Genomic DNA, 13,679 nt, shown 5'->3' with positions numbered 1-13,679 from the left:
AGGCAGGAAAGAGTTTATCAGCTGATGGAAGAAGACTGTTTTCAAGAGTAGCCCTGTATGTGACCTGGTTCATTCGCCCTTCACACAATTGCATTTGCCCTGTTCCAACCATACTGAAACAACCCCAGATCATCACCAATCCACCCCCATGTTTTACTGTAGGGGAAAGACAGTCTAGTTTGTAGGCTTCTCCAGGCTTCCTCCTAACCAGTAAGTTGGCTGGAGTGGGCATCAACTCAAAATTGGATTCATCATTGAAGAGAACCTTAGCCCAATCATCAACAGTCCAATCCTTGTGATCCCTTGCAAAGAGTAACCAGACCTTCCTCTGCCTTTCGTTGATGAAGGGCTTCTTCTGTGCCCTGTGTGACTTCAGACCAACTTCAAGAAAACAGTTTCGAACTGTCCTTGCTGAACAAGTCACATTTCTTGAGAGTGCCCAGATGAGTGCCCAGTCCTCTCATGGGGTAGAAATACATTTCCTGCCTTGACTAGCTAGCAATTTGGTATGAACGGCTGTCTTGGAGATCTTCAGTTTTTTGGCTACCTGTCTCTCACTCATGCCAATTTCCAGCAGCGCCAAGGTCTAACAGAGCTGACAACTTCTGAGTTGTGCTATGGCTTGAATGTGAGCAGGAAACCACTCTAGGCCTTTGCATGTGCAGTGCTGCTTATGACATGAAATGGCCTCTTATATACCCTGGGAATACAGTTAAGCTTAAGCATGTCAAATAGGACATAAATATTATGGAATCAACTACAACATTTTTTGTTGTGTTCATTGTATTCTTCAGGTAATATACCTTTAGTGGTACCAGGCATTAAAATGAACAAGAAATTAAAGAAAACAAGGGTGGTCTAATATTTTTTCCATGACTGTATGTTTATAATGAATATTGTTGACCCTTCTGTCTTCTGTCTCTGCTTCTGTCTCTGCTTATGGCTAGAAACTAGTGTCCTTTTTTTATTCAGCCTTGCAGTGATACAATGAGGAAAAAGTGTTGTTTGTAGCACTGCTAGTGGTTGGTCTGATAGTGCACCACTTTTCTTAAATACAATATCTAAACAACTGTTAGAGACTTGGAAATAAAATTCGAAAGTCGTGCATGCGCTTGCAGTTTCAACTATGCATGCCTTGCATGCAGGGGTACAGCTCTTATGTGAATTTTTTTTCCAGGCTGTTACACTCTCTTGTTGTTGTTACCATACTGAATGGTGATCAAACACTGAAGAAGCAAAGATTCCATAGAGTGAATATTGTAATAGCATTGTAATACAGTTTCTAAGAGTTCTCTTAGAGAGATAGATATCCTCATGGAGAGCTGTGTTGTTATGTAACACTGAAAGTTTGATTCATGCATTGGGGCAGTTGTGAATTAGATAAATGGCTCGGTTTTTTGCATTGCATGAGTTTCCAGCCCATCATTAGATATTTTCCTCTTAGAAGTGCTGTTTAGACCTGGTGTGCTTTCGCCAGGATCAGCTGGATGGATCCCCAGCCTCTTTTTTCTTGGGAGGTTTGTTAGAGGAGCTTTGCTTAGAAATGCATGAATTGTGATTTATCTGCTCAGTTGAGCTTTCTAACCTTTCATCAAGCAGCCTAATTTGCAATAAGTTGTTTCACTCTCTGGACTACTTTTATGTTGATTTCTACTGAGAGTGGGGTAGCCTCTCCATCTTCTGATATATTATCATTGGTACCACTTTCTGTATTGTGTCAACCTTGGCTTGCGCAGAGCTGCAACTCCTCACTGCTATCAAAGACTGAGTTTCTGATTTTGCTGTATGGATGAAAATTGCTCATTTCTGGGAGAGTTACTCAGGTAGGCTTGCAGCAGATACTGCAGTGATGTTCCCACCTCCTTGTCCCATCTTATGTCTTTCCCTGTCTTTCTGTCTGTTGTGCTGTTAGTGGGGCAACCATTTTGTTCACATTTAAATTACAGATTGTGATTTAGAATGTGAACATGTAAACACAAAAAAATAAATAAAGCTTTTTTTTAAAAAAAATGCAATGGAACTGTCAAGATCAAAGGACCATACAAGTGAACCTTCATGAATCAAAGGATCAAAGGACAACTTCCATTCTATGGTCTCTATATAAGGAGCAGCTGTTCAGACAGTCAGATCATTTTAGTGCCTTTAGCAGGTGACCACTGTGATAAAGCGACATTCAACAAAAGAAAATCTTTCCTAGCAGACAAGTGCTACTGGAAACAACAATCAAAGAAAATGCCCGGAATGAAGAACACAAGAGGGTTCCACAGGAACACTGGGATGAGTCTAATAAGCAGGTCTCGTCAGATCAGCTGTTCATATCAACAGAACAAGGCGATGGAAAATACCCAACAGTTCAACAAGAAAAAAATACAGTTCAGGTCACCTTCTCAAGTTCACGCCCTTCGGCGTCAACTTGAGAAGGTGAGGCAACAGAATACAGTCCTGCACGAAACATATGAGGAGCTGCAAGCAGCACACACCGACAGCCAGAAGATGTTCTCAGCTGAACTCCAGAAGGAGAGGCAGAAAAACAGGCTTCTCCAAGAACAACTGGAGAAGATGAAAGTTTCATTCCAAGAGATCAGCCAAAGGTATGAAGCTGAGAATGTCAGTGTCAGACAACAAGCTGGTACCCTTCAGTGTGAATTTGAGAAGGCATGCCAGGAGAAGATGATCCTTCTAAAACATTGCGAGGAGCTGCAAGAGACACACAGACGCAGCATGGAGACAATCACTGCTGATCTCCAGATGGAGAGGGAAAACAAAGTGCTTCTTCAGAAAGAACTAGACAAAATCAAACTTTCATACCATGAGAACCACCTGAGGTATGAAACTGAGGTTGCCAATGTCAGACAGCAGGCTGGTACTCTTCATCAGGAGCTACAGTGGGAGAACCAAAAGAGGACAGTCCTACAAAAAGAATATGAGGAGCTGCAAGCAGCACACATCCACATCCAGGAGACGTCCTCAGCTGAGCTCCAGGAGAAAAACAAGCATCTCCAAGAAGAACTGGAGAAGATCAGAGATTCATGCCAAGAGATCTGCCAAAGGTATGAAACTGAGAACGTCAGTGTCAGACAGCAGGCTGGTACCCTTCAGTGTGAACTTGAGAAGGCATGCCAGGAGAAGATGATCCTTCTAAAACATTGCGAGGAGCTGCAAGAGACACACAGACACAGCGTGGAGACAATCACTGCTGATCTCCAGATGGAGAGGGAAAACAAAGTGCTCCTTCAGAAAGAACTAGACAAAATCAAACTTTCATACCACGACAACCACCTAAGGTATGAAACTGATGTCCTCACTGCCAGACAGCATGTTGACACCCTTCAGCTCCAGCTTGACAAGGAAATCAAGTCTCACTCAAACACAGTGTCGGAGGCCTGGAGTGCGGTTAACAAGCTGAGTGCTGACAAGGAAACCCTCTGTCAAAAGATAGCGGAGGTGAGAGAAACCCTGCAGCAGAAACAGACACTTTTTGAGAGAGAGCTGGAGGAGCTGAAAACTCAGCTCAACGTCCAGATCTCAGTCAACCTTGAGCTTTCCACTGAGCTTGAGGAGATAGACTCCCGGCCTCCAAGAAAAATCGCCAGACGGATGGAGAAGCATGAGGATGAGCCCCGCCCTGCATCTGCTACGGACCCATTGAAAGAAGTTAAAGTCCCTGAGGAGCTGTGGAGCAAGCAAAAGAAGTACATCTTTGATGCACCAGCCTTCAAAGTCCAGGAGGAGGGTGAGAGCTCTGAGGGGACTCTCCAAACAAAATACGCCTTCCGTCTGGCAAAGAACGGACAATAAAATTCTTAGGACCCTTTCCACAGCAGATATTTTGGCTTGTCATAGTATGACAAGCCAAAATGTCTGCAGAAAAGCGGTTCAATTTAATATACTGATAGACATCGGGTTTTCTCCGGGTGCTCCGGGTTTCTCCCACAAGACCGAAATCATTCAAGAAACTGGATGATTGAGGTATTTTGAAAAAAAAAACCACACACACACACATGCGTATATATAAATATATATATATAAATATAAATATGTATGTATATATGTAATAAAAAAGACTAAATATAATTTCCTCATAATAAATATGCAAATAAGAACCTCTCCAATTGAAAACCAGTGGAACATCATCAAACTCAAAATGGAGAACCACAAGCCCCAAAACAAAGAAAATTAGTTTGAAGAGAGCCTTCATGTCAGGGAATAGAGAGGAGCTGAAGCTAAGGAGGAGGATCAGAGAGGGGAAAAGGTATTACAGGAAGAAGATGGTGGACCAGTTGCAGAATAAGAACATCAGCGGAGTCTGGCAGGGCCTGATGACCATCTCAAGCCACAAGGAAGCCAAGACTCTGACTGGCTGACTGGGGGGGACCAGGTGTGGGCAAACAAGTAGAACCAGTTTTTCAACAGGTTCGATGTGGTGCCTGCACCTCCCCCCACTCAGTCCCTGCTGCTACCCCCCACTTCTCCTGCTGTGAACTGCCCCCCCCCCCCCCCTCCATCCCCCCTCCCCCAGCATTCAGCCCTCAGCCACTTCACATCCCATCTGCAGACATGGGCTCCCCCTCTCCGGTCCCCAGCACCCCTCCTCTCTGCTCGAGCCTGTCTGTCACAGCCTCGCAGGTGAGGAATCAGCTGAGGAAACTGAAGGTGAGGAAGGCAGCAGGTCCAGACGGCATCAGTCCCAGGCTCTTGAGATCCTGCGCTGACCTGCTGTGTGGAATCTTCCAGCACATGTTCAACCTGAGCCTGTCGCTGGCCAGAGTCCCACAGCTGTGGAAGACATCATGCCTGGTACCAGTGCCAAAGACCCCCCATCCGAAGGAGCTCAGCAGTTACAGGCCAGTGACACTGACGTCTCACCTGATGAAGACTCTGGAGAGACTCGTCCTCGCCCACCTGCGCCCGCTGGTGAGCTCATCGATGGACCCGCTGCAGTTTGCCTACCAGCCAGGAATTGGAGTGGAGGATGCCATTATCTACCTCCTGCACACATCACTATCTCACCTGGAGAGGGCTGGGAGCACTGTGAGGATCATGTTCTTGACTTCTCCAGTGCCTTCAACACCATCCAGCCCACCCTACTGGGAGACAAGCTGAAATGTGCAGGAGTGGACCACCGTCTCAGTGCCTGGACTGTGGACTACCAGGCCACAGTATGTGAGTCTGACATGCTTCTCTGTAGTACAGATGCACCACAGGGAACAGTTCTGGCTCACTTTCTGTCCACTCTCTATACCTCTGATTTCAGGTACAACACCCCAACCTGCCACCTAAAGAAGTTCTCAGATGTCTCTGCGATAGTCGGCCTCATCATGGACGGACTTCAGCAGGCGCCAGCACACCCCACCCGCACTGGTGAACATCCAGGGAACAGACATTGAGAGAGTCATCTCCTACAAGTACCTGGGCGTTCATCCTCAACAATAAACTGGACTGGTCTGACAACACGGATGCCCTGTACAAAAAGGGCCAGAGCAGACTCTACCTGCTCAGGAGACTGAGGGCCTTTGGAATACAGGGTCCACTCCTCAGGAGTTTTTATGACTCAGTGGTGGCATCAGCCATCTTTTATGGTGTGGTCTGCTGGGCAGGCAGCATCTCTGCCCGGGACAAAAAGAGACTGGAAAATCTGGTGAGGAGGGCCGCCTCAGTTCTGGGCTGCCCCCTGGACTCAGTGGATGAGGTGGGTGACAGGAGGACGATAGCCAAGCTGTCGTCCGTGCTGGAGACCCCCTCCCACCCCATGCAGGGCACTCTGACAGCACTGGGCAGCTCCTTCAGTGACAGACTGCTCCACCCGCGCTGTGTGAAGGAGAGGTACCGCCGCTCCTTCCTGCCCACTGCTGTCAGACTCCACAACAAGCACAGCTGATAGACTGGACATTTAAGCTGTTGAATGTGTTAACTGGACAATAAATCATGTGCAATAATGGGTCAAATGGTCACGCCAGACCTGCAATAACACAGGTGTAGTAATAATTGTGCAATAATCCTTACTCATGTAACACTACTACTAGGATCAGTACATACATACTTAGTCTTTTCCTGAAACAAATCGGTACAATAATCAATCCATCCATTAATCATCTGCAGCTGCAGGTACTGCAGGTTTCCTGTGTATTTATTCTTTTTGAATGCTCATTCTTCCCTTTTTCTTGCATGCTTTGCACCCTCTATATCTTGTTTGCTGCTGTAACATTGCAATTTCCCAGTAATGGGACTAATAAAGGATTATCTTATCTTATCTTATCTTAGCTTTTTTGTTTGTCTGGTGTTTGGTGCTATGCAAGTAGGTGTATAGTGGGTTTATCAGAGGTTTTGCTGAAAACAGCTTCCTACTGTGCCTGGAAACTACTCTGATGAAAATGGAGAGAAACTAAGAAAGGAAAGAAGTATAAGGTGCTAAATCACTCTTTAGACCTGAAGGGAACCACAGAGTCAGGTAATAATTACCTGTGGCTTTTTCACCTCTGCTCATTCCTCCTCAGATTTCTCATAGCCATTTAATGCAGTGTTAATATACAGTTTTTTTCCTTATGCAGGATATTTGCTGTCACAGCAGCCCATTCCTGTTGCAAAAATTCAAACTAATTTTCTTTGTTTTGGGGCTTGTGGTTCTCCATTTTGAGTTTGATGATGTTCCACTGGTTTTCAATTGGATTTAGATCTGGTGATTGAGCAGACCAAGGCATGGTTCGAATGTTCTAGTTCTCCATCCAGGCTTTAACTGACCTTGCCGTGTGGCAAAGGGCATTATCTTGTTGGAAAATCCAGTCATTCAAGGCAGGAAAGAGTTTATCAGCTGATGGAAGAAGACTGTTTTCAAGAGTAGCCCTGTATGTGACCTGGTTCATTCGCCCTTCACACAATTGCATTTGCCCTGTTCCAACCATACTGAAACAACCCCAGATCATCACCAATCCACCCCCATGTTTTACTGTAGGGGAAAGACAGTCTAGTTTGTAGGCTTCTCCAGGCTTCCTCCTAACCAGTAAGTTGGCTGGAGTGGGCATCAACTCAAAATTGGATTCATCATTGAAGAGAACCTTAGCCCAATCATCAACAGTCCAATCCTTGTGATCCCTTGCAAAGAGTAACCAGACCTTCCTCTGCCTTTCGTTGATGAAGGGCTTCTTCTGTGCCCTGTGTGACTTCAGACCAACTTCAAGAAAACAGTTTCGAACTGTCCTTGCTGAACAAGTCACATTTCTTGAGAGTGCCCAGATGAGTGCCCAGTCCTCTCATGGGGTAGAAATACATTTCCTGCCTTGACTAGCTAGCAATTTGGTATGAACGGCTGTCTTGGAGATCTTCAGTTTTTTGGCTACCTGTCTCTCACTCATGCCAATTTCCAGCAGCGCCAAGGTCTAACAGAGCTGACAACTTCTGAGTTGTGCTATGGCTTGAATGTGAGCAGGAAACCACTCTAGGCCTTTGCATGTGCAGTGCTGCTTATGACATGAAATGGCCTCTTATATACCCTGGGAATACAGTTAAGCTTAAGCATGTCAAATAGGACATAAATATTATGGAATCAACTACAACATTTTTTGTTGTGTTCATTGTATTCTTCAGGTAATATACCTTTAGTGGTACCAGGCATTAAAATGAACAAGAAATTAAAGAAAACAAGGGTGGTCTAATATTTTTTCCATGACTGTATGTTTATAATGAATATTGTTGACCCTTCTGTCTTCTGTCTCTGCTTATGGCTAGAAACTAGTGTCCTTTTTTTATTCAGCCTTGCAGTGATACAATGAGGAAAAAGTGTTGTTTGTAGCACTGCTAGTGGTTGGTCTGATAGTGCACCACTTTTCTTAAATACAATATCTAAACAACTGTTAGAGACTTGGAAATAAAATTCGAAAGTTGTGCATGCGCTTGCAGTTTCAACTATGCATGCCTTGCATGCAGGGGTACAGCTCTTATGTGAATTTTTTTTCCAGGCTGTTACACTCTCTTGTTGTTGTTACCATACTGAATGGTGATCAAACACTGAAGAAGCAAAGATTCCATAGAGTGAATATTGTAATAGCAAGAGTTCAAGAGTTCTCTTAGAGAGATAGATATCCTCATGGAGAGCTGTGTTGTTATGTAACACTGAAAGTTTGATTCATGCATTGGGGCAGTTGTGAATTAGATAAATGGCTCGGTTTTTTGCATTGCATGAGTTTCCAGCCCATCATTAGATATTTTCCTCTTAGAAGTGCTGTTTAGACCTGGTGTGCTTTCGCCAGGATCAGCTGGATGGATCCCTAGCCTCTTTTTTCTTGGGAGGTTTGTTAGAGGAGCTTTGCTTAGAAATGCATGAATTGTGATTTATCTGCTCAGTTGAGCTTTCTAACCTTTCATCAAGCAGCCTAATTTGCAATAAGTTGTTTCACTCTCTGGACTACTTTTATGTTGATTTCTACTGAGAGTGGGGTAGCCTCTCCATCTTCTGATATATTATCATTGGTACCACTTTCTGTATTGTGTCAACCTTGGCTTGCGCAGAGCTGCAACTCCTCACTGCTATCAAAGACTGAGTTTCTGATTTTGCTGTATGGATGAAAATTGCTCATTTCTGGGAGAGTTACTCAGGTAGGCTTGCAGCAGATACTGCAGTGATGTTCCCACCTCCTTGTCCCATCTTATGTCTTTCCCTGTCTTTCTGTCTGTTGTGCTGTTAGTGGGGCAACCATTTTGTTCACATTTAAATTACAGATTGTGATTTAGAATGTGAACATGTAAACACAAAAAAATAAATAAAGCTTTTTTTAAAAAAAATGCAATGGAACTGTCAAGATCAAAGGACCATACAAGTGAACCTTCATGAATCAAAGGATCAAAGGACAACTTCCATTCTATGGTCTCTATATAAGGAGCAGCTGTTCAGACAGTCAGATCATTTTAGTGCCTTTAGCAGGTGACCACTGTGATAAAGCGACATTCAACAAAAGAAAATCTTTCCTAGCAGACAAGTGCTACTGGAAACAACAATCAAAGAAAATGCCCGGAATGAAGAACACAAGAGGGTTCCACAGGAACACTGGGATGAGTCTAATAAGCAGGTCTCGTCAGATCAGCTGTTCATATCAACAGAACAAGGCAATGGAAAATACCCAACAGTTCAACAAGAAAAAAATACAGTTCAAAGGACAAGAGTCCCTGACAGTGAAAATAAACAATAGAACAGCAGGAAAGAGAGAGCCAAAGAGACAGTTGGCATACAATGATCCTCACACTGCAGGCGCTGCAAATATATCTCAAGTTCACGCCCTTCAGCGTGAACTTGAGAAGGTGAGGCAACAGAATGCAGTCCTGCACAAAACACATGAGGAGCTGCAAGCAGCACACACCGACAGCCAGAAGACGTTCTCAGCTGAACTCCAGGAGGAGAGGGAGAAAAACAGGCTTCTCCAAGAAGAACTGGAGAAGATCAAAGTTTCATACCAAGAGATCAGCCAAAGATATGAAACTGAGAATGTCAGTGTCAGACAACAAGCTGGTACCCTTCAGTGTGAATTTGAGAAGGCATGCCAGGAGAAGATGATCCTTCTAAAACATTGCGAGGAGCTGCAAGAGACACACAGACGCAGCATGGAGACAATCACTGCTGATCTCCAGATGGAGAGGGAAAACAAAGTGCTTCTTCAGAAAGAACTAGACAAAATCAAACTTTCATACCATGAGAACCACCTGAGGTATGAAACTGAGGTTGCCAATGTCAGACAGCAGGCTGATACTCTTCATCAGGAGCTACAGAGGGAGAACCAAAAGAGGACAGTCCTACAAAAAGAATATGAGGAGCTGCAAGCAGCACACATCCACATCCAGGAGACGTCCTCAGCTGAGCTCCAGGAGAAAAAAAAGCATCTCCAAGAAGAACTGGAGAAGATCAGAGATTCATGCCAAGAGATCTGCCAAAGGTATGAAACTGAGAACGTCAGTGTCAGACAGCAGGCTGGTACCCTTCAGTGTGAACTTGAGAAGGCATGCCAGGAGAAGATGATCCTTCTAAAACATTGCGAGGAGCTGCAAGAGACACACAGACACAGCGTGGAGACAATCACTGCTGATCTCCAGATGGAGAGGGAAAACAAAGTGCTTCTTCAGAAAGAACTAGACAAAATCAAACTTTCATACAATGAGAACCACCTGAGGTATGAAACTGATGTCCTCACTGCCAGACAGCATGTTGACACCCTTCAGCTCCAGCTTGACAAGGAAATCAAGTCTCACTCAAACACAGTGTCGGAGGCCTGGAGTGTGGTTAACAAGCTGAGTGCTGACAAGGAAACCCTCTGTCAAAAGATAGTGGAGGTGAGAGAAACCCTGCAGCAGAAACAGACACTTTTTGAGAGAGAGCTGGAGGAGCTGAAAACTCAGCTCAACGTCCAGATCTCAGTCAACCTTGAGCTTTCCACTGAGCTTGAGGAGATAGACTCCCGGCCTCCAAGAAAAATCGCCAGACGGATGGAGAAGCATGAGGATGAGCCCCGCCCTGCATCTGCTACGGACCCATTGAAAGAAGTTAAAGTCCCTGAGGAGCTGTGGAGCAAGCAAAAGAAGTACATCTTTGATGCACCAGCCTTCAAAGTCCAGGAGGAGGGTGAGAGCTCTGAGGGGACTCTCCAAACAAAATACGCCTTCCGTCTGGCAAAGAACAGACAATAAAATTCTTAGGACCCTTTCCACAGCAGATATTTTGGCTTGTCATAGTATGACAAGCCAAAATGTCTGCAGCAAAAGCGGTTCAATTTAATATACTGATAGACATCGGGTTTTCTCCGGGTGCTCCGGGTTTCTCCCACAAGACCGAAATCATTCAAGAAACTGGATGATTGAGGTATTTTGAAAAAAAAAAAACACACACACACACACATGCGTATATATAAATATATATATATAAATATAAATATATAAATATGTATGTATATAAGTAATAAAAAAGACTAAATATAATTTCCTCATAATAAATATGCAAATAAGAACCTCTCCAATTGAAAACCAGTGGAACATCATCAAACTCAAAATGGAGAACCACAAGCCCCAAAACAAAGAAAATTAGTTTGAAGAGAGCCTTCATGTCAGGGAATAGAGAGGAGCTGAAGCTAAGGAGGAGGATCAGAGAGGGGAAAAGGTATTACAGGAAGAAGATGGTGGACCAGTTGCAGAATAAGAACATCAGCGGAGTCTGGCAGGGCCTGATGACCATCTCAAGCCACAAGGAAGCCAAGACTCTGACTGGCTGACTGGGGGGGACCAGGTGTGGGCAAACAAGTAGAACCAGTTTTTCAACAGGTTCGATGTGGTGCCTGCACCTCCCCCCACTCAGTCCCTGCTGCTACCCCCCACTTCTCCTGCTGTGAACTGCCCCCCCCCCTCTCCTTCCCCCCTCCCCCAGCATTCAGCCCTCAGCCACTTCACATCCCATCTGCAGACATGGGCTCCCCCTCTCCGGTCCCCAGCACCCCTCCTCTCTGCTCGAGCCTGTCTGTCACAGCCTCGCAGGTGAGGAATCAGCTGAGGAAACTGAAGGTGAGGAAGGCAGCAGGTCCAGACGGCATCAGTCCCAGGCTCTTGAGATCCTGCGCTGACCTGCTGTGTGGAATCTTCCAGCACATGTTCAACCTGAGCCTGTCGCTGGCCAGAGTCCCACAGCTGTGGAAGACATCATGCCTGGTACCAGTGCCAAAGACCCCCCATCCGAAGGAGCTCAGCAGTTACAGGCCAGTGACACTGACGTCTCACCTGATGAAGACTCTGGAGAGACTCGTCCTCGCCCACCTGCGCCCGCTGGTGAGCTCATCGATGGACCCGCTGCAGTTTGCCTACCAGCCAGGAATTGGAGTGGAGGATGCCATTATCTACCTCCTGCACACATCACTATCTCACCTGGAGAGGGCTGGGAGCACTGTGAGGATCATGTTCTTGACTTCTCCAGTGCCTTCAACACCACTTCACCCTACTGGGAGACAAGCTGAAATGTGCAGGAGTAGACCACCGTCTCAGTGCCTGGACTGTGGACTACCAGGCCACAGTATGTGAGTCTGACATGCTTCTCTGTAGTACAGGTGCACCACAGGGAACAGTTCTGGCTCACTTTCTGTTCACTCTCTATACCTCTGATTTCAGGTACAACACCCCAACCTGCCACCTAAAGAAGTTCTCAGATGTCTCTGCGATAGTCGGCCTCATCATGGACGGACTTCAGCAGGCGCCAGCACACCCCACCCGCACTGGTGAACATCCAGGGAACAGACATTGAGAGAGTCATCTCCTACAAGTACCTGGGCGTTCACCTCAACAATAAACTGGACTGGTCTGACAACACGGATGCCCTGTACAAAAAGGGCCAGAGCAGACTCTACCTGCTCAGGAGACTGAGGGCCTTTGGAATACAGGGTCCACTCCTCAGGAGTTTTTATGACTCAGTGGTGGCATCAGCCATCTTTTATGGTGTGGTCTGCTGGGCAGGCAGCATCTCTGCCCGGGACAAAAAGAGACTGGAAAATCTGGTGAGGAGGGCCGCCTCAGTTCTGGGCTGCCCCCTGGACTCAGTGGATGAGGTGGGTGACAGGAGGACGATAGCCAAGCTGTCGTCCATGCTGGAGACCCCCTCCCACCCCATGCAGGGCACTCTGACAGCACTGGGCAGCTCCTTCAGTGACAGACTGCTCCACCCGCGCTGTGTGAAGGAGAGGTACCGCCGCTCCTTCCTGCCCACTGCTGTCAGACTCCACAACAAGCACAGCTGATAGACTGGACATTTAAGCTGTTGAATGTGTTAACTGGACAATAAATCATGTGCAATAATGGGACAAATGGTCACGCCAGACCTGCAATAACACAGGTGTAGTAATAATTGTGCAATAATCCTTACTCATGTAACACTACTACTAGGATCAGTACATACATACTTAGTCTTTTCCTGAAACAAATCGGTACAATAATCAATCCATCCATTAATCATAACTTGAGGGACTCTAGTGTGAATAGTCTTTTCTTTTCTGTACTGTGTACAGCTGCAGGTACTGCAGGTTTCATGTGTATTTATTCTTTTTGAATGCTCATCCTTCCCCTTTTCTTGCATGCTTTGCACCCTCTATATCTTGTTTGCTGCTGTAACATTGCAATTTCCCAGTAATGGGACTAATAAAGGATTATCTTATCTTATCTTATCTTATCTTTTTTGTTTGTCTGGTGTTTGGTGCTATGCAAGTAGGTGTATAGTGAGCTTATCAGAGTTTTTGCTGAAAACAGCTTCCTACTGTGCCTGGAAACTACTCTGATGAAAATGGAGAGAAACTAAGAAAGGAAAGAAGTATAAGGTGCTAAATCACTCTTTAGACCTGAAGGGAGCCACAGAGTCAGGTAATAATTACCTGTGGCTTTTTCACCTCTGCTCATTCCTCCTCAGATTTCTCATAGCCATTTAATGCAGTGTTAATATACAGTTTTTTTCCTTATGCAGGATATTTGCTACTGGTTATGAGCTGATACAGAATTATAAAAAACCATGGAAAGTTGGATTTTACCAATGTGAAGGTACATTGATAATCATCTATTTGAAACTAAAAATTTCGTCTGCTTGATTGAATGGAGTATTTGAATAAATGTATGATATACAGACCACATTTCTGCACATTATTTAAAAGTTCTTAATTGTATGGCAATAATAAATGAAT

General features: G+C 45.2%; 2 protein-coding genes across 2 annotated transcripts; both read left to right on the top strand.

The window, feature by feature from the left end:
* Positions 1-2,241: 2,241 nt before the first annotated feature.
* On the top strand, positions 2,242-3,864 carry LOC124064011 (calponin homology domain-containing protein DDB_G0272472-like). The gene is made up of 2 exons (XM_046398187.1): positions 2,242-2,825; positions 3,285-3,864. The coding sequence occupies exons 1-2, from the start codon at positions 2,242-2,244 to the stop codon at positions 3,796-3,798; spliced, it is 1,098 nt and encodes a 365-aa protein (XP_046254143.1). The 3' UTR covers positions 3,799-3,864.
* A 4,443-nt stretch (positions 3,865-8,307) lies between these two features.
* LOC124064009 (myosin-6-like) lies at positions 8,308-13,422 on the top strand. The gene is made up of 5 exons (XM_046398185.1): positions 8,308-10,311; positions 10,420-10,600; positions 11,396-12,035; positions 12,127-12,233; positions 13,412-13,422. Exons 1-5 carry the CDS (start codon positions 8,821-8,823, stop codon positions 13,420-13,422), a joined length of 2,430 nt encoding a protein of 809 aa, XP_046254141.1. The 5' UTR covers positions 8,308-8,820.
* Positions 13,423-13,679: the final 257 nt, after the last annotated feature.

This window comes from Scatophagus argus, chromosome 8, assembly GCF_020382885.2.
Source record: "Scatophagus argus isolate fScaArg1 chromosome 8, fScaArg1.pri, whole genome shotgun sequence".
Lineage (NCBI taxonomy): Eukaryota > Metazoa > Chordata > Actinopteri > Scatophagidae > Scatophagus > Scatophagus argus.
The sequence above is the reverse complement of the archived record's forward strand: the minus strand, read 5'-3'. Positions and strand labels throughout refer to the sequence as shown.